The sequence below is a fragment of the Salvelinus alpinus genome, chromosome 18, assembly GCF_045679555.1.
Source record: "Salvelinus alpinus chromosome 18, SLU_Salpinus.1, whole genome shotgun sequence".
Lineage (NCBI taxonomy): Eukaryota > Metazoa > Chordata > Actinopteri > Salmoniformes > Salmonidae > Salvelinus > Salvelinus alpinus.
The window spans coordinates 17,184,502-17,204,460 of NC_092103.1; the positions used below are offsets into that span (position 1 = coordinate 17,184,502).

At 40.7% G+C, this 19,959-nt stretch overlaps 1 protein-coding gene across 1 annotated transcript; it reads right to left on the reverse strand.

Annotated features, from left to right (window-relative positions):
* Nucleotides 1–348: 348 nt before the first annotated feature.
* On the reverse strand, nt 349–19,730 carry stoml2 (stomatin (EPB72)-like 2). The gene is made up of 10 exons (XM_071350472.1): nt 19,547–19,730; nt 8,987–9,148; nt 8,758–8,857; nt 8,592–8,650; nt 8,396–8,497; nt 8,177–8,311; nt 7,870–8,014; nt 1,789–1,868; nt 1,577–1,705; nt 349–1,443 (listed from the first exon to the last, which is right to left on the reverse strand). Exons 1-10 carry the CDS (start codon nt 19,655–19,657, stop codon nt 1,333–1,335), a joined length of 1,134 nt encoding a protein of 377 aa, XP_071206573.1. The 5' UTR covers nt 19,658–19,730; the 3' UTR covers nt 349–1,332.
* Between the last annotated feature and the right edge of the window lie 229 nt (nt 19,731–19,959).

Below are 19,959 nucleotides of genomic sequence, written 5' to 3' on the forward strand. Positions count from 1 at the left end.
CATTTTTCAAAAGCAGGCGAAATGAGGATGGAGGACGACATAAGGAGTTGAGCCCCCAGTCACGGTGCATCAGAAATGGTTAAGAAAGGCTGTAAAGCAGCTTTGTAGACAAACTACCACTGAATAACACAACAGCCCCCCCCTGAGGCTTTTCCTATGTGTAACATGCATACTGATGGAAATCATGTGATATCGAAGGTAAAAAATCCCCTGAAAATTGCACCTTAGGAGAAATCTCACTGAGATAGTTTTCATTTTCAGAGAGCATGACTTCTGTATGTATATTTACTACAATATGTAGAAAAAATTAAATCACTGCTGTGTCCACATCCAAATCATTCAAACCAATAATTTTCTCAACCAAGATTTATTGTGATGAGGTGTTACAATCATCCCGAAAGTCAATCACAATTCCTTTAATAGTGACAGTATCATCATGGATGACCATTATTGGTATATTGGCCATTTAAATCAATAAACTTGCTATGTTATGCAAAACCTTCCTCCAAAACAGAGGCCCCTTCCCATTCGGTATTGGTGTGAAATAAAACATTCCACTTCAACAATATATTTCCATCCAAGGTCATTTTCTTACAAGTACTTTTGGTGACTTAACTTGATGTAGTTTATAATTTACACAGGCATCATTCTTTTCATTAATTGGTCTTTTGACCAATCAGATCTGAAAAAGATCTGATGTGATTGGTCAAGACCAATTAGAAGAAAAATGATCAGAATGGCCTGCCCGTCTAAATGCAGCCAAATTTAAAGTATTCCAGGGGAGATTGCATCCTAACCTCTATTCATATACCTGACCTTATTCCCTCTGCTTGCTCTGGGAGGCTCTTAATGTAAGGTCACAAGCTCTCACATGAAGTAAAACATTCATGACATATTGAAACGAAAACATATGAAGGACAAATAGTTGGAAATATAAAACAATACAGCACTTAACAGAATGCTCTAAATCAGGTTACTAGTTTACCATCATCGCAGTCATTTGGTATTTGATGCAAGAGAAGAGTACCAATATGACAGCTTGTGGATTTGAAATTGGAACATATGTATGTAACGTGTGCAATAACACTCAATCAAAATTAAACAATGTTCAAGTGCCATGAATCCTCCCAAATGGGTTGATGTTTCCAGGCCTCTAAGCAAGTCTTTAAGTTCTTATCCTGTTCCTGTTTCAATGTCCTTCAATCTGCAACAGATAGTGTGTCCTTTGGGCCAGACAGTGGTGCTGACCAGGCAACAATGTCTTGGTGCCTCATGGTTGTCTGGCACTGCTTCCGGTTTGGTGACTGCTTTGAGTGGTCTTGACGTCCTTCACTACTGGGCTGGTGGTACAAGCTCCTCACTCTTCTCCATCGCCCACTCTGGGGACACACTTTCTACCTTTTTTGAGCTCTGCTTAGCCAGGCTGCCATAAATAGTCATAGCCTGAGGGGAAGATATAGACTGTTACTGTTCTGAGAGAGAAGACGGAGAGACAGGGGTGTGTTGAAAGGGAGGGTCAGGGAAGAAAGGCTGAGCAATCAAACATAATTAAATTGTTTCTTAAACAGAGACAGACCTGTGTGACCATGCCACTGATGTCACCAGAGTTGGAGGGCAGCAGGATGGTGTTGGACTCTTTGGCCAGGTTGGAGAAAGCGGAGACGTATTGCTCAGCCACACTGAGGGAGGCTGCAGCGTTTCCATTCTGTTCGAAACACAATCACAGTTGGGTCAATGTGACATCTAGATGCGCGCACACAAACGATGAAGCCATCACAACTATTTTACCTGTTCAGCTAGAGCGTCTGACAACAGCCGGATAGCCTTAGCTTTGGCCTCTGCTTTGGCTAAGACAGCATTGGCCTCACCTAGGTGAAGATAACAAGAGTCTCATCAGAAACGGTCACAAAGGCTAGGGTCCTGTCCTGTGGGTGTACTTGTTCAGTGCATTCAGAAAGTATTCAGACCCCTTGACTTTTTCCAAATGTTATTACATTACAGCCTTATTCTAAAATGTATTAAGTTTAGAGGTCGACCGATTAATTATGGCCGATTTCAAGTTTCAGCATTTTTGGACGCCGATTACATTGCACTCCACGAGGAGACTGCGTGGCAGGCTGACCACCTGTTACCCGAGTGCAGCAAGGAGCCATGGTAAGTTGCTAGCTAGCATTAAACTTATCTTATAAAAAACAATCAATCTTAACATAATCACTAGTTAACTACACATGGTTGATGATTTTACTAGTTTAACTAGCTTGTCCTGTGTTGCAAATAATCAATGCGGTGCCTGTTAATTTATCATCGAATCACAGCCTACTTCGCCAAACGGGTGATGATTTAACAAGCGCATTAGTGAAAAAAAGCACTGTCGTTGCACAAATGTACCTAACCATAAACATCAATGCCTTTCTTAAAATCAATACACAAGTATATTTTTTAAACCTGCATATTTAGTTAATATTGCCTGCTAACATTAATTTCTTTTAACTAGGGAAATTGTGTCACTTCTCTTGCGTTCTGTGCAAGCAGAGTCAGGGTATATGCAGCAGTTTGTGCCGCCTGGCTCGTTGCGAACTGTGTGAAGACATTTTCTTCCCAACAAAGACCGTAATTAATTTGCCAGAATTTTACATAATTATGACATAACATTGAAGGTTGTGCAATGTAACAGCAATATTTAGACTTATGGATGCCACCTGTTAGATAAAATACAGAACGGTTCCGTATTTCACTGAAAGAATAAACATTTTGTTTTCAAAATGATAGTTTCCGGATTTGACCATATTAATGACCAAAGGCACGTATTTCTGTGTGTTTATTATATAATAATTAAGTCTGATTTGATATTTGATAGAGCAGTTTGACTGAGTGGTGGAAGGCAGCTGCAGGCTCGTAAGCATTAATTCAAACAGCATTTTCCTGCGTTTGCCAGCAGCTCTTCGCAATGCTTGAAGCACAGCGCTGTTTATGACTTCAAGCCTATCAACTCCTGAGATTAGGATGGCAATACTATAGTGCCTATAAGAACATCCAATAGTCAAAGGTATATGAAATACAAATCGCAGAGAGATAGTCCTATAATAACTACAACCTAAAACTTCTTACCTGGGAATATTGAAGACATTTTAAAAGGAACCACCAGCTTTCATATGTTCTCATGTTCTGAGCAAGGAACTTAAATGTTAGCTTTTTTACATGGCACATATTGCACTTTTACTTTCTTCAACACTGTGTTTTGCATTATTTAAACCAAACTGATCATGTTTCATTATTTATTTGAGACAATTTATTTTATTGATGTAATATATTAAGTTAAAATAAGTGTTCATTCAGTATTGCTGAAATTGTCATTATTACAAATATAATAAAATAAATTAAATGTAAAAAAAAAAAAAAAAGGAATTGGCCGATTAATCTGTATAGTATCGGCGTTGAAATAAAATCACAATCGGTCGACCTCTAAATAAGTTGTTTTATTTCTCCCCAATCTATACACAATACCCCATAATGACAAAGCAAAAACAGGATTTTAGAAATTTGGGCAAATTTATTCAAAATAAAAACCAAAATCTCACATTTGCATAAGTATTCAGACCCTTTACTCAGTACTTTATTGAAGCACCCTTTGCAGTGATTACAGCCTAGAGTCTTCATGGGTATGATGCTACAAGCTTGGCACACCTGTATTTGGGGAGTTTCTCCCATTCTTCTCTGCAGATCCTCTCAAGCTCTGCCAGGTTGGATGGGGAGTGTCGCTGCATAGCTATTTTCAGGTCTCTCCAGAGATGTTCGATCGGGTTCAAGTCCGGGCTCTGGCTGGGCCACTCAAGGACATTCAGAGACTTGTCCAGAAGCCACTCCTGTCCAGTGGTGTAAGGTACTTAAGTACTACTTAAGTAGTTTTTTGTGGTATCTGTACTTCACCATTTATATTTGACAACTTTTACTTTACTACATTCCTGAAGAAAATAATGTACTTTTTACCTGATACCCAAAAGCACTCATTACATTTTGAATGCTTAGGAGGACATAGAACAAGGTCCAATTCACGCACTGAGTGTTGGAGTGTGCCCCTGGCTATGCATAAATATAAAAAACACGAAAATGGTGCCGCCTGCTTTGCTTAATAGAAGGAATTTGAAATAATTTATACTTTTACTTTTGATACTTAAGTATATTCAATGGTTTTTACTAGATTACTTGTAGTTTTTCATGTTGTCTGTCTGTAATTTTTGTAATGACTTGGTGCTGCCTATCTTGGCCAGGACGCTCTTGAAAAACAGATTTTAAATCTCAATGAGCAAGACATTTAAATAAAGGTTAAATAAAGGTTAAATAAAAATAAATAAAATATTTCGAACCAGATACTTTTACTCAGGTAGTATATTACTGGGTGACTTTTACTTGAGTAACTCTATTAAAAAGGCATCTATACTTTTACTCAAGTAGGACAATTGGGTACTTTTTCCACCACTGCTCCTATGTTGTCTTGGCTGTGTGCTTAGGGACGAGGCCCTGAGCGCTCTGGAGCAGGTTTTCATAAAGGATCGCTCTGTACTTTGCTCTGTTCATCTTTCTCTAGATCCTGACTAGTCTACCAGTCCCTGCCGCTGAAAAACATCCCCACAGCATGCTACCACCACCATGCTTCACCGTAGCGATGGCGCCAGGTTTCCTCTAGACGTTACGCTTGGCATTCAGGCCAAAGAGTTTGATCTTGGTTTCATCAGACCAGAGAATCTTGTTTCTCATGGTCGGAGTCCTTTGGGTGCCTTTTGGCAAACTCCAAGCGGGCTGTCATGTGCCTTTCACTGAGGAGTGGCTTCCGCCTGCCACTCTACCATAAAGGCCTGATTGGTGGAGTGCTGCAGAGATGGTTGTCCTTCTGGAAGGTTCTCCCATCTCCACAGAGGAACTCTGGATCTCTGTCAGAGTGACAATCGGTTCTTGGTCACCTGCCCAACAAAGGCCCTTCTCCCACGACTGCTCAGTTTGGCCAGGCGGCCAACTCTAGGAAGAGTCTTGGTGGTTCCAAACTTCATCCATTTAAGAATGATGGAGGCCACGGTGTTCTTGGGGACATTCAATGCTGCAGAAAAGTTTTGGTACCCTTCCTCAAATCTGAGCCAAAACACTATCCTGACTAGGAGCTCTACGGACAATTCCTTCACCTCGTGGCTTGGTTTTTGCTCTGACAGGCACTGTCAACTGAGGGACCTTATATAGACAGGTGTGTGCCTTCCCAAATCATGCCCAATCAACTGAATTTACCACAGGTGCACTCCAATCAAGTTGTAGAAACATCTTAAGGAAGATCAATTGAAACAGGATGAATCTGACCTCAATTTCGAGTCTCATAGCAAAGAGTCTGAATACTTATGTAAATAAGGTATGTTAATTTTTTATAAATTAGCAAACATTTCTAAAAACGTGTTTTTGGTTTGTCATCATGAGGTATTTTTGTGTAGATTGATGAGGAAAAAACTATAAATTCAGAAAAAAAAGGACCCTTTTTCAGGACCCCGTCTTTCAAAGATAATTCGTAAAAATCCTAATAACTTCACAGATCTTCATTGTAAAGGGTTTAAACACTGTTGACCATGCTTGTTCAATGAACAATAAACAATTAACAAACCTGCACATGTGGAACGGTCGTTAAGAGACTAACAGCTTACAGACGATAGGTAATTAAGGTAACAGTTATGAAAACTTCGGACATTAAGAGGCCATTCTACTGACTCTGAAAAACACCATAAGACAGATGCCTAGGGTCCCTGCTCATCTGCGTGGAGGTGCCTTAGGCATGCTGCAAGGAGGCATGAGGACTGCAGATGTGGCTAGGGCAATAAATTGCCATGTCCGTACTGTGAGACTCCTAAGACAGCGCTACAGGGAGACAGGACGGACAGCTGATCGTCCTCGCAGTGGCAGACCACGTGTAACAACACCTGCACAGGATCGGTACATCCGAACATCACACCTGCGGGACAGGTACAGGATGGCACCAACTGCCTGAGTTACACCAGGAAAGCACAATCCCTTCATCAGTGCTCAGACTGTCCGCAATAGGCTGAGAGAGGCTGGACTGAGGGCTTGTAGGCCTGTTGTAAGGCAGGTCCTCACCAGATATCAACAGCAACAACGTCGCCTATGGGCACAAACCCACCGTCGCTGGACCCGACAGGACTTGCAAAAAGTGCTCTTCACTGACGAGTCGCGGTTTATCGTCGAAGGAATGGGCATTACACCGAGGCCTGTACTCTGGAGCGGGATCGATTTGGAGGTGGAGGTTCCGTCATGGTCTGGGGCAGTGTGTCACAGCATCATCGGACTGAGCTTGTTGTCATTGCAGGCAATTTCAACGCTGTGCGTTACAGGGAAGACATCCTCCTCCCTCATGTGGTACCCTTCCTGCAGGCTCATCCTGACATGACCGTCCAGCATGACAATGCCACCAACCATACTGCTCGTTCTGTGCGTGATTTCTTGCAAGACAGGAATGTCAGTGTTCTGCCATGGCCATTTAGCACGTCTGGGACCTGTTGGATCGGAGGGTGAGGGCTAGGGCCACTCCCCCCAGAAATGTCTGGGAACTTGCAGGTGCCTTGGTGGAAGAGTGGGGGTAACATCTCACAGCAAGAACTGGCAAATCTGGTGCAGTCCATGAGGAGATGCACTGCAGTACTTAATGCAGCTGGTGGCCACACCAGATACTGACTGTTACTTTTGATTTTGACCCCCCCTTTGTTCAGGGGCACATTATTCAATTTCTGTTAGTCACATGTCTGTGGAACTTGTTCAGTTTATGTCTCAGTTGTTGAATCATGTTATGTTCATACACATATTTACACGTTAAGTTTGCTGAAAATAAACGCAGTTGACAGTGAGGACGTTTCTTTTTTTGCTGAGTTAATTTAATTTTAGAGTAACACGGAACCCAAACCGGCTGCGCACGTGCGCCATTGTGCGCTATCGTGCATAAATGTATTTTGCCCCCCCACACCAAACGCGATCACGACACGCAGGTTAAAATATCAAAACAAACTCTGAACCAATGACATTAATTTGGGGACAGGTCGAAAAGCATTAAACATGGATGGCAATTTAGCTAGTTAGCTTGCACTTGCTAGCTTGCTGTTGCTAGCTAATTTGTCCTGGGATATAAACATTGAGTTGTTATTTTACCTGAAATGCACAAGGACCTCTACTCCGACAATTAATCCACACATAAAATGGCCAACCGAATCATTTCTAGTCATCTCTCCTCCTTCCAGGCTTTTTCATCTTTGCACTTATATGGTGATCGCATCTAAACTTTCATTGTATTACCACGACAACAGGCAACAAGGTTCGTCTTTCAATCACCCACGTGGGTATAACCAATGAGGAGATGGCACGTGGGTACCTGCTTCTATAAACCAATGAGAAGATGACTTTCAGCACGATCTGCGTCAGAAATAAGAACGACTTCTATTTTAGCCCTTGGCGTCGCAGACGCTCGTTGGTGCGCGCGAGCAGTGTGGGTGCAATAATTGAATAACATGGATTTCTACATTTATTTTGCGACGCTCGCGCACACGACGCGTCCGGTCTGGTCAGCATGTAAGGCTGTAACGTGGAAAAAGGGGACTGAATACTTTCTGAAAGCTCAGTACATCAAGCTGCCTCGCACAACACCAGAAACATTTACGTAATTTAGCAGACACTTATCTAGACCGACTTACATTCAACTAAGGCAGATAAAGCAAACAGAAGCCGTTCTGACTCAGACAAAACTTACTTTATCAAAAACAACGGTCCAACTTTCACACCATCCTTAGTAGTTAACAAAGACCATAAGTCATCTAGATATGTGTATTAACCTACCAGCTGCTTTGTTGATCTGTTCTGTTTTCTGTCCTTCCGAGGCCAGGATCTGAGCTTGCTTGCGACCCTCAGCAACGTTGATGGCTGCTTCCTTGTGACCTTCAGACTCCAGCACAGTGGCTCTCTTCTTACGCTCTGCCTCCACCTACACAACGGAAGGCAGTCAGAAAGAGTGTAAACATACAAAACTGATAGGCTAAGTCTTAATAATGTGCAATGTATCACTAATCTATAGATAAGATCATGCTCAGAAATAGTTTGAGGTTCAAGACCTGTCTCCCAGTTTGTTGGCAGCAGCCCCTCTCACCTGCATCTGCATGGACTCTTTGACACGTGGTGGAACATGTATATCCTTGATTTCATAACGAAGGCAACGGATTCCCCAATCATCTGACGCCTGGTTGATGGAGTGGACTATGTTGGTATTAAGGGTCTCTCTTTCCTGGAGAAATAGAGAAATATAAAAACAAGGAAATTAGGTTAAAAAAGTATCAAACACAATTTGTAAAAAAGAACCGAGACTCACCCTGAATACTTTGTCCAGGGTCAGTTTTCCCAGCTCTGACCGCATGGTGGTCTGGGCAAGTTGGGTGACAGCATACTCTGGGTCCTCAACTCCATAGCTGGCCTGGAAGGAAGTACATTTTGTTATCAATATCTACAAACAAGCAAAAACTTCCATGAACAACAACCTCAAGCAATCATGGACTTCACAAACTTACCTTAAAAGGATCCAATATCCTAAGATAGAGGACTCCATCTATCTGTAGTGTCACATTATCTGTGGATGTAATCAGATATCAGTTAATTCCGAGACAAGGACTGACTGACTGAGAATAATGAGGACTGGCTTACAGTGAAGACAACAGTGACACAGTTGTCACTCACCTAAAGAGACCGCAGACTGCTCTGGGACATCAATAACTATCTCTTTAAGACTTTGCACATAACGAATTTTGTCCAGTATTGGTATTAGGAAATTCAAGCCCTACAGAATATCCAGAAAAGTGAAAGACAAATTAGTTTTTATGCATTCGGGATTTAAACTGTGAAATAGTGTGAAAGTGTAATTAAGGGTGCAGATCACTGGCTAATTGGAAAACAATGGTTAAATTACCGGCTCTAAGATGCGATGGAAGCGGCCCATCCTTTCCACAACCCAGGATTCTTGTTGTGGCACAAACAGAACCACAGTGTTCATGGGCAGACTGGACGCCCATCGCTGCTGGGCTTGTGTCGCCCACAACGCTGGGACTGTGGGCACTGTTCTCTGGGAATGCTGGAGGGAAACAATAAAATCACCATCAATGTACATTACACATTGTTGCATCAGAAGGTTACTCCATGAGAGTTGCAACTTCAGAATCACCTTTATTCACCAAGTACATTTACACACTCAGAATTGTACTTTGTGATATGGTGCTGCTAGTGATAGACAACATTAAGAGACCGAACACTGACCTTAGAATTTACAGTGTTTACATACATTATATACAAATAGGTAGAGAGAACATAGAGCTATAAGAGAATGAGTAGTGGCTGTACAGATATACAGTGGATGTACAAATGTACTGTCAATATAAACATTTCTAAAAGTAGAGAGATGAACAGAAACCAAGAAACATCTTGGCTCCCGAGGGAAAAACCCTGTGCTATGCTGGAGCACGAGTACAGGACATTACAAGGCAGCTTCTGACTGTTCTAAGACAGATGCCGGGAGCTGACGCTGTCGTAGTCCATGTGGGGTCAAACGACGAGGGCTAGTTCAAGGAACTTCTGTAAATTGATTTTAAAATAACTGATTCTAGCACTGAAAGATCCCAAAAAGCAGCCAATTATTTCAGGTCCGGTACCATCGTCGGGCCGCGGTTGTGAAAGATTCAGCAGGCTACTGGCATTACACACCTGGCTAAAAGATTACTGTAGTTATGTTGGAATCACTTTTATAGATAACTTTGACACCTTCTGGAAATAGAAGATGCTCTACAGGAATGACGGATTCCGTCCAAATCATCTTGGCTCCTGGACTCTGTCGACGCATTTCACGTTGAGAATGACTTAATGACCCAAGACCAGCTCAGTTAATCCCTACCATTGTGTTGCTAAATTGTCATAATGCTGCAGCAAATGTACATTAGCCCAGGGGCGTTGGCAAACAACGTAAGTAACTTAATTTGTCCTTCTAAATGCCCTGAACGTCTCTGTTGATCCAACAGCTATTGTATGCAGTAATCATGTGCCTATGAACCAGAGTAATACTATTAGCACTGAGGCGGTGTGCCCTAGTAGGAAGTCCACCATGTGCAGCTCACCCTGCACTATCAGCTCAAACATACAACACGAGCATGTCAACTTCTGATAAGCTTCCCAGTAAAGCAATAAAAAATATCAAGCATCCCAGAAAAGTGCTAAAAATAGCCCACATTAACATATGTAGCCTAAGAAACAAGGTTCATGAAATCAATAACTTGCTAGTTATAGATGGCATTCATATTCTGACTATCTCTGAAACTCACTTAGATAATACCTTTGATGATACAGTGGTAGCAATACATGGTTATGACATCTACGGAAAATACAGAAATGCCATGGGGGCGGTGTTGCGGTCTATATTCCGAACCACACTCCTGTAAAGCTGAGAGGATCTCATGTTAAATACTGTTTAAATAATATGGCTACCGGTTCATCTGCCTCACCTAAAGCCCATTCTTGTGGGAAGCTGCTTCTGTTCTATACTAGTATTCTTTATTAGCCCAGCACCTATGTTAAGGATGTGCGTATGGCCACAAACCTTTCTAAGCTGCTGTAGAAGACCAAGTGCTAACAGTCAGTATATGGATAATATGTGTGAAATTCTTGATAATGTATGTGATATACCTCTCTATTGTCTGGGTGATTTCAATGGATTTCAAACTGCACAGTCAAGAAAAAGCTTCAAACTGTAACCAGTGCCTGCAACCTGGTTCAGGTTATCAGTCAATTGACAAGGGTAGTTACAAACAGCACAGGAATGAAATCAACATGTATTGATCATATCTTTACTAGTGCTGCAGAAATAAGCTAGAAAGCAGTATCCAAATCCATCGGATGTAATGATCCCAATACAGTAGCCATATCTTGGAAAACCAAAGTATGAGGTCATACAATACGTTTTGTAGTGATTCCTATGGTGATGATGTAAAGAACGTTTGCTGGTCCATGGTGTGTAATGAGGAGTAACCAGACACTGCACTTGACACATACAACTGCTTATTCCAGTTACTAATAAGCATGCACTCATTAAGAAAATGACTAAGAACTATTAAACCCCCTTGGATTGACGAAGAATTTAACCTTTTGTCAATAGGGGGAGCTGTTAGCATTTTTTTTTTTTTACATTTCCAAATTAAACTGCCTCGTACTCAATTCTTGCTCGTACAATATGCATATTATTATTACTATTGGATAGAAAACAATCTCTAGTTTCTAAAACCGTTTGAATTATGTCTGTGGGTGAACCAGAACTCTTTCTACAGCGAAACTCATGACAGGACATGCGAAGCTCTGAAAAAACTCTGTGTGTGCCCTATGGCTTGACATGAACTGCACCCGCCTTCCCCTGGATGTCAGTAACCAATGAGAAGTGGAATGGTGTCTCTACGTGTTTGTCAGAGTTTATAAAAGGGAATGGAGTGAGATGTCCCTTCTTTTCGACGCTCGCCAGGACGCAAGGGAGGACATCAGAATCGCATGCTCAAAAGCTCTCATTATTGATCAAAGATATATCCGTCTGTGATTTAATTCGATATAGGTGTTAGAAACATCATAACGAAGTTATTTGAAACCGATTTATATCAGTTTATGCGAGTATATTGCTATTTTTCTGAATTTCCTTAGTATTGCGTTTGAGGATTTGGGCATGTGTGTGCCGTGTAGCTATCGTTAGCTGCTAGTTCCGAAGTTGAGGAGGTCGTTTTACAACAAAGCAACGATTCTTTTGGACAAAGGACACATTGCCCAAGATACTGATGGAAGCTCGTGCAAAAGTAAGAGTTATGATTTTATTCCGTATTTATGTGGAAAAATGTAAACGCAGTTGTCAGCCATTTTTTGCGGCACTAGTCTGGCTGTAACTCACAATGTATGTCTAGTAACGTAAATTTGAAAAATCTAAATCAGCGGTTGCATTAATAACCAATGCATCTTTCATTAGCTGTCCAACCTGTATTTTTTTAGTCAATCTAATCGATAAATAATCGTAAACATAGGTGCCTTTCCAAGATGGCGCCGGCCCGAATGCATGCCATGTTTTGACAGATTACATTGCATAACCACGATTTGTGATGCTAAATATGCACATTTTCGAACAAACTCTATATGCATTGTGTAATATGATGTTACAGGACTGTCATCTGAAGAATTCTGAGAAGGTTAGTGAAAAAATTTATATATTTTGGTGGCGATAACGTTATCGCCCCTTTTGCCTTGATTTAATGCTGGTGTGATGTTAGCTCATGTGGTATGCTAATATAACGATATATTGTGTTTTCGCTGTAAAACACTTAGAAAATCTGAAATATTGTCTGGATTCACAAGATCTGTGTCTTTGATTGCTGTAGGCTGTGTATATTTCAGAAATGTTTTAGGATGAGTATTTTGGTAATTGACGTCGGTCTCTGTAATTATTCCGGCTGCTTCCAACGCTATTTCAGATTGCAGCTGCAATGTAGAACTGTGATTTATACCTGAAATATGCACATTTTTCTAAAAAAACATATCCTATACCATAAATATGTTATCAGACTGTCATCTTATGAAGTTGTTTCTTGGTTAGTGGCTATATATATCTTTATTTAGTCGAATTAGTGATAGCTACTGATGCAGGAAAAAAATGGTGGAGAAAAAAAGTTGTGTCTTTTGCTAACGTGGTTAGCTAATAGATTTACATATTGTGTCTTCCCTGTAAAACATTTAAAAAATCAGAAATGATGGCTGGATTCACAAGATCTGTATCTTTCATCTGGTGTCTTGGACTTGTGATTTAATGATATTTAGATGCTTGTATTTACTTGTGACGCTATGCTAGGCTATGCTAGTCAGCTTTTTTACTGTGGGGGGTGCTCCCGGATCCGGGATGAGTACCAAGTAAAAGTTAAACATTGTATGGTTGAGAGTAGAGGTCGGACGATTATGATTTTTCAACAGCGATACCGATTAATAGGCCAATTTATTTTAATGTATTTGTAATAATGACAATTACAACAATACTGAATGAACACTTATTTTAACTTAATATAATACATCAATAAAATCAATTTAGACTCAAATAATGAAACATGTTCAATTTGGTTTAAATAATGGAAAAACAAAGTGTTAGAGAAGAAAGTAAAAGTGCAATATGTGCCATGTAAGAAAGCTAACGTTTAAGTTCCTTGCTCAGAACATGAGAACATATGAAAGCTGGTGGTTCCTTTTAACATGAGTCTTCAATATTCCCAGGTAAGAAGTTTTAGGTTGTAGTTATTATAGGAATATTTCTCTCTATACCATTTGTATTTCATTAACCTTTGACTATTGGATGTTCTTATCGGCACTTTAGTATTGCCAGTGTAACAGTATAGCTTCCATCCCTCTCCTCGCTCCTACCTGGGCTCGAACCAGGAACACAACGACAACAACCACCCTCGAAGCAGCGTTACCCATGCAGAGCAAGGGGAATAACTACTCCAAGTCTCAGAGCGAGTGACGTTTGAAAAGCTATTAGCGCGCACCCTGCTAACTAGCTAGCCATTTCACATCGGTTACACCAGCCTAATCTCAGGAGTTGATAGGCTTGAAGCACTATCGAAGAGCTTCTGGCAAAACGCAGGAAATTGCTGTTTGAATTAATGCTTACGAGCCTGCTGCTGCCTACCACCACTCAGTCAGACTGCTCTATCAAATCATAGACTTAGTTATAACATAATAACACACAGAAATACAAGCCTTAGGTCATTAATATGGTAGAATCCGGAAACTATCATCTCGAAAACAAGACGTTTATTCTTTCAGTGAAATACGGAACCGTTCCGTATTTTATCTAACGGGTGGCATCCATAAGTCTAAATATTCCTGTTACATTGCACAACCTTCAATGTTATGTCATAATTACGTAAAATTCTGGCAAATTAGGCGGCGCAAACGGTTGCATATACACTGACTCTGCGTGCAATGAACGCAAGAGAAGTGACACAATTTCACCTGGTTAATATTGCCTGCAAACCTGGATATCTTTTAGCTAAATGTGCAGGTTTAAAAATATCTACTTCTGTGTATTGATTTTAAGAAAGGCATTGATGTTTATGGTTAGGTACACATTGGAGCAACGATACGCACCGCATCGATTATATGCAACGCAGGACACGCTAGATAAACTAGTAATATCCTCAACCATGTGTAGGTAACTAGTGATTATGATTGATTGTTTTATATAAGATAAGTTTAATGCTAGCTAGCAACTTACCTTGGCTTCTACTGCATTGGCAAAACAGGCAGGCTCCTCGTGGAGTGCAATGTAATCAGGTGGTTAGAGCGTTGGACTAGTTAACTGTAAGGTTGCAAGATTGAATCCCCCGAGCTGACAAGGTAAAAATCTGTCGTTCTGCCCCTGAACGAGGCAGTTTACCTCTCTTGGGTACGTGAGACGTTAGCGTCCCACCTCTTCAACAGCCAGTGAAACTGCTGGGCGCCAAATTCAAATACAGAAATACTAATTTTAAAATTCAGAAAACAAAACATATTTTAAATAGGTTTAAAGATGAACTTCTTGTGAATCCAACCACGGCGTCAGATTTTAAAAGTGCTTTACGCGAAAGCATACCTTACGATTATTTGAGAACATAGCCCAGCAGACAAATCATTACAAACAGTAACCAGCCAAGTAGAAGAGTTACACAAGTCAGAAATAGAGATTAAATTAATCCCTTACCTTTGATGATCTTCATATGGTTGCACTCAGCAGACATTAATTTACTCAATACATTTTATTTTTGTTCGATAAAGTCTCTTTATATCCAAAAACCTCAGTTTTGTTTGCGCGTTTTCTTCAGTAATCCACAGGCTCAAATGCAGTCAAAAGAGGCAGACAAAAAAATCTAAATTGTATCCGTAAAGTTCATAGAAACATGTCAAACGATGTTTATATTCAATCCGCAGGTTGTTTTTAGCCTAAATAATCGATAATATTTCAACCGGACAATAACGTCGTCAATATAAAAGGTAAACAAGAAAGGCTATCTCTCGGTCGCGCGCATGAAAAAGCTCTGTGACACTTTAGGGTCCACTCATTCAGACTGCTCTTACTTCCTCATGTTTCAGAATACAAGCCTGAAACAATTTCTAAAGACTGTTGACATCTAGTGGAAGGCATAGGAACTGCAATTTGAGTCCTAAGTCAATGGATACTGTAATGACTTCCCGAATGGTTTCTCTCAGGCTTTCGCCTGCCAAATCAGTTCTGTTATACTCACAGACACTATTTTAACAGTTTTGGAAACTTTAGAGTGTTTTCTATCCAAATCGACCAGTTATATGCATATCATATCTTCTGGGCCCGAGAAGCAGGCAGTTTAATTTGGGTATGCTTTTCATCCAAAATTCTGAATGCTGCCCCCTACCCTAGAGAAGTTAACCCACCGTTCCTAGGCCATCATTGAAAATAAGAATGTGTTCTTAACTGACTTGCCTAGTTAAATAAAGATTAAATAAAAGGTGTAAAAAAAAATATATAAAAAAAATATCGGCCAAATCGGTCCAAAAATACCGATTTCCGATTGTTATGAAAACTTGAAATCGGCCCTAATTAAAATCGGCAATTCCGATTAATCAGTCGACCTCTAGCTGAGAGGGATGAGGCAAAAGGAATGGCAAATGGCTGAACAACCAATTGGCAAACATACTTCAAATGGAGAAATCATGTGACTAAACTGAATTTAAAAAAAATAAACTATACTATGAAACAAAGATAAATGATAAAGAATGAAAGTAAAAAGCTTTGGAGCATCTTAAATTACATTTTGGGCAAAAGGGTAAACTCAGCTCTATCATTCACTGAATCACATGGCTCATTCGTCCCAAAACCCACTTATATTGGCAACTAGTTTAATGATTTTATCACTGGCAAGATTAGCAAACTTGGGCATGACATGCCAGCAACAAACACTAACACTACACATACAAGTATAACTGACCAAATTTTGAAAGACAAGCATTGTCATTTTGAATTCTGTGTGTGGAATAGGTGAAAAAATTGTTGTCTATCAACAATGACAAACCACCGGGGTCTGACAACTTGTATAGAAAATTACTGAGGATAATAGCAGACGATATTTCCACTCCTATTTGCCATATCTTCAATCAAAGCCTACTAGAAATGTGTGTGCCCTCAGTTCTGGAGGGAAGGAAAAGTAGTTCTGCTACCCAAGAATTGTAAAGCCCCCTTTACTGGCTCAAATAGTCGACCAATCAGCCTGTTACCAACCCTTAGTACACTTCAGTGCGGCTTTTGACATTATCGATCATAGTCTACTGCTGGAAAAACTTGTGTTATGGCTTTACCCTCCCTCCCTGCTATATTGTGGATAAAGAGTTGCCTGTCTAACAGGACACAGAGGGTGTTCTTTAATGGAAGCCTCTCCAACATAATGCAGGTAGAATCAAGAATTCCCCAGGGAAGCTGTCTAAGCCCCTTACCTTTTTCAATCTTTACTAATGACATGTCATTGAGTAAAGCCAGTGTTATGTGTGCGCGGATGACTCAAAACTATACATGTCAGCTACTACAGCGTCTGAAATGACTGCAACACTTAAAGAGTTGAAGTTAGTTTCAGAACAGGTGGCAAGGAATAAGTTAGTCCTAAATATTTCCAAATCTAAAAGCATTGTATTTGGAACAAATCATTCACTAAACCCTAAACTAAATATTGTAATAAATAATGTGTAAATTGAGCAAATTGAGGTGACTAAACTGCTCGGAATAACCCTGGATTGTAACTGTAATAGTATTTTTTTTAAACTATGATACAACAGTAGCTAAGATTGGGAGAAGTCTGTCCATTATAAAGTGCTGCCCTGGACTACTGTTCAGTCGTGTGGTTAGGTGCCACAAAGAGGGACTTAGGAAAATGACTGTTGGTTCGGAACAGGGCAGCACAGCTGGCCCTTAAATATACATGAGAGCTAACATTAATATGCATGTCAATATCTCATGGCTCAAAATTGACTTCATCACTACTTGTTTTTGTAAGAAGTGTTGACAAGCTGAATGCACTGAGCTGTCTGTTTAAACTAATAGCACACAGCTCAGACACCCATGCATACCCCACAAGACGTCTCTTCACAATCCAAGTCCAGAACAGGCTATGGGAGGCGCAACGATAGTTTAGGCTTACATTAAGCCTATATGAATGAATCCTACCTTTTTAAGCACATCTCGTGAGTAGCAGGCTCTTTTCCTTTCTTTATGTACCATTAAAATGTGCCTAAACCTACTGTCAAGTTACCAGGTTGTTAGCTAGCTAGGTAACATGACTGAACAACATTGTATATTATCAAACCAATAATTAGCGACCCAGGATTAGTTTAAGGTGTCCCTCGACATGGTTTGTGAAATTATATAAAATGAGTGTGAATCCCGATAGAAAGAAAAAAGGCTTCTCTGGTAATATGGCACATTTTTGGAACCGTTTATGCTAGAGACAAACCATTTTCTTTGCTGTAAAGCTGCAAGCATGCCTGTCGCGGAGCGGTGCTTTTTTCATCTCCGACACTCAGAGGCTGCATGACAGTGAGCTTGCAAAGGCTACTCAGACTGGTCTGTGCTCTTGGTTATAACAGGTGATGAAATGATACAAAAGAGCAATGTTGATACATTGTAACAGAAGACTCATCAGGGTCTGCATCCCGGCTAAATTATATATTTTTTCAAACTGACAGGAATAGATGCAAGCAAAGAGTGGACGGAGAGAAGCAGGTGAGTGAGGGCTGATAGGGGATGCGGTTGGCGATTACAGATGCCACAAGTGATATGCACATGAAAGTGGATATTATTGGATCTGCACATACAAGAGACTAGCGGCTGTAGCGTAAATTCAACTGAATTTATAAACAAAACTGACTTTATAAAGATTTTATAACAGGCACAAGCAGGTTCTTACGATGGGTAGGGCTGAAAAAGTCAGTAGTATCTATCATATGAAATGGTATTCTAAAATGTTGGTTCATAAACGTTTTGGTACCATGATATTACCGTGGTACCGGTACTCCGTGCAACACTAAATATAATAGCAAGAAAGAGCGCAGATTTAGGTTTATAAACTCTGAAGCACCATTCGGGTAATGTGACATAACATTTGATTTGATTGTACTGTTGAGGGCATTTTCAACTGGCCAACGACATACACTACATGGCCAAAAGTGTGGACACCTGCTCGTCGTACATCTCATTCCAATATCATGGGCATTATCATGGAGTTGGTCCCCCCTTTGCTGCTCTAACAGCATCCACTCTTCTGGGAAGGCTTTCCACTAGATGTTGGAACATTGCTGCAGGGACTTGCTTCCATTCAGCCACAAGAGCATTAGTGAGGGCGGGACTGATGTTGTGCGATTAGGCCTGGCTCACATCGGCTTTCCAATTCATCCCAAAGGTGTTCGATGGGGTTGAATTCAGGGCTCCGTGCAGGCCAGTCAAGTTCTTCACATCAATCGACAAACCTTGCTTTGTGCACAGGGGCATTGTCATGCTGAAGCAGGAATGGCCCTCCCCAAACTGTTGCCACAAAGTTGGAAGAACAGAATCGTGTAGAATGTCATTGTATGCTTTAGCTTTAAGATGTCCCTTCACTGGAACTAAGAGGCCTAGCCCAAACCATGAAAAACAGCCTCAGACCATTATTCCTCCTTCACAAAACTTTACAGTTGGCACTGTACTTTGGGGCAGGTAGCGTTCTCCTGGCATTCCCTAAACCCAGATTCATCCATCACCAAGATGGTGAAGCGTGATTCATCACTCCAGAGAACACGTTTCGGCGAGTTCTCTATCGGCGAACTTTACACCACTTCAGCCAATGCTTGGCATTGCACATGGTGATCTTCGGCTTGTGTGCGGCTGTTCGGCCATGGAAACTCATTTCATGAAGCTCTCGACAAACAGTTCTTGTGCTGACATTGCTTCCAGAGGCAGTTTGGAACTCGGTGGCAAGTGTTCAAAACCGAGGACAGACTTGGTGGTCCCATTCAGTGAGTTTGTGTGGCCTACCACCTTGCGTTTCAGCTTCACAATAACAGCACTTAAAGTTGACCAGGGCAGGTTTAGCAGCGTAGATATTTGACGAACTGACTTGTTGCCATGTTGAAAGTCACTTAGTTCTTCAGTAAGGCCATTCTACTGCCAATGTTTGTCTATGGAGATTGCATGGCTGTCTGCTAGATTTTATACACCCGTCAACAACGGTGTGGCTGAAATAGCCGAATCCATTAATTTGAAGGGATATCCACATACTTTTGTATATATAGTGTAACTAGTTATCTAGTTCGCTGACTAACATCTCAGTGAACACATGATAGCAAGGCAAGCTAGCTGGCGTACAGTAGCAAGCTAACTCAGTAGACTAACAGTAATGACCTAACGTTAGCTAGCTTGAATTAGCATGTGTCTTACCATTAAAAGGGCACCACCAGTCCGGCATAATGTTCGGAACATTTTCTTAACGTAATTGTTGGCTGATATGTAGCTATGTTGTTTAGGTGAAATGAATGAATATTTGTTCATGTGTGACCCTCGGCCGATTCAGGAAACGAAGTTACAACATCGAATTGGTGCACTGGTTAAACACGTCCCCCTGTTGATAGGGGAAATGGAACTTTGGCGATTATCTTTCCAGATGATGCGTAGTTTCCTGAAAAAAAAGATACGTTTACACTATTGTAAATATAATAAAAAATACATTGTGAATGTTTAATATTTCTAACACTTTCAGATGTTTTTAATCATTGTTATGTAGGCCTTGACAATAACCCGAGTCTGAATTTCCAGCACTTTCTATATGTTGCAGTGCGAATGTCATCATAGAC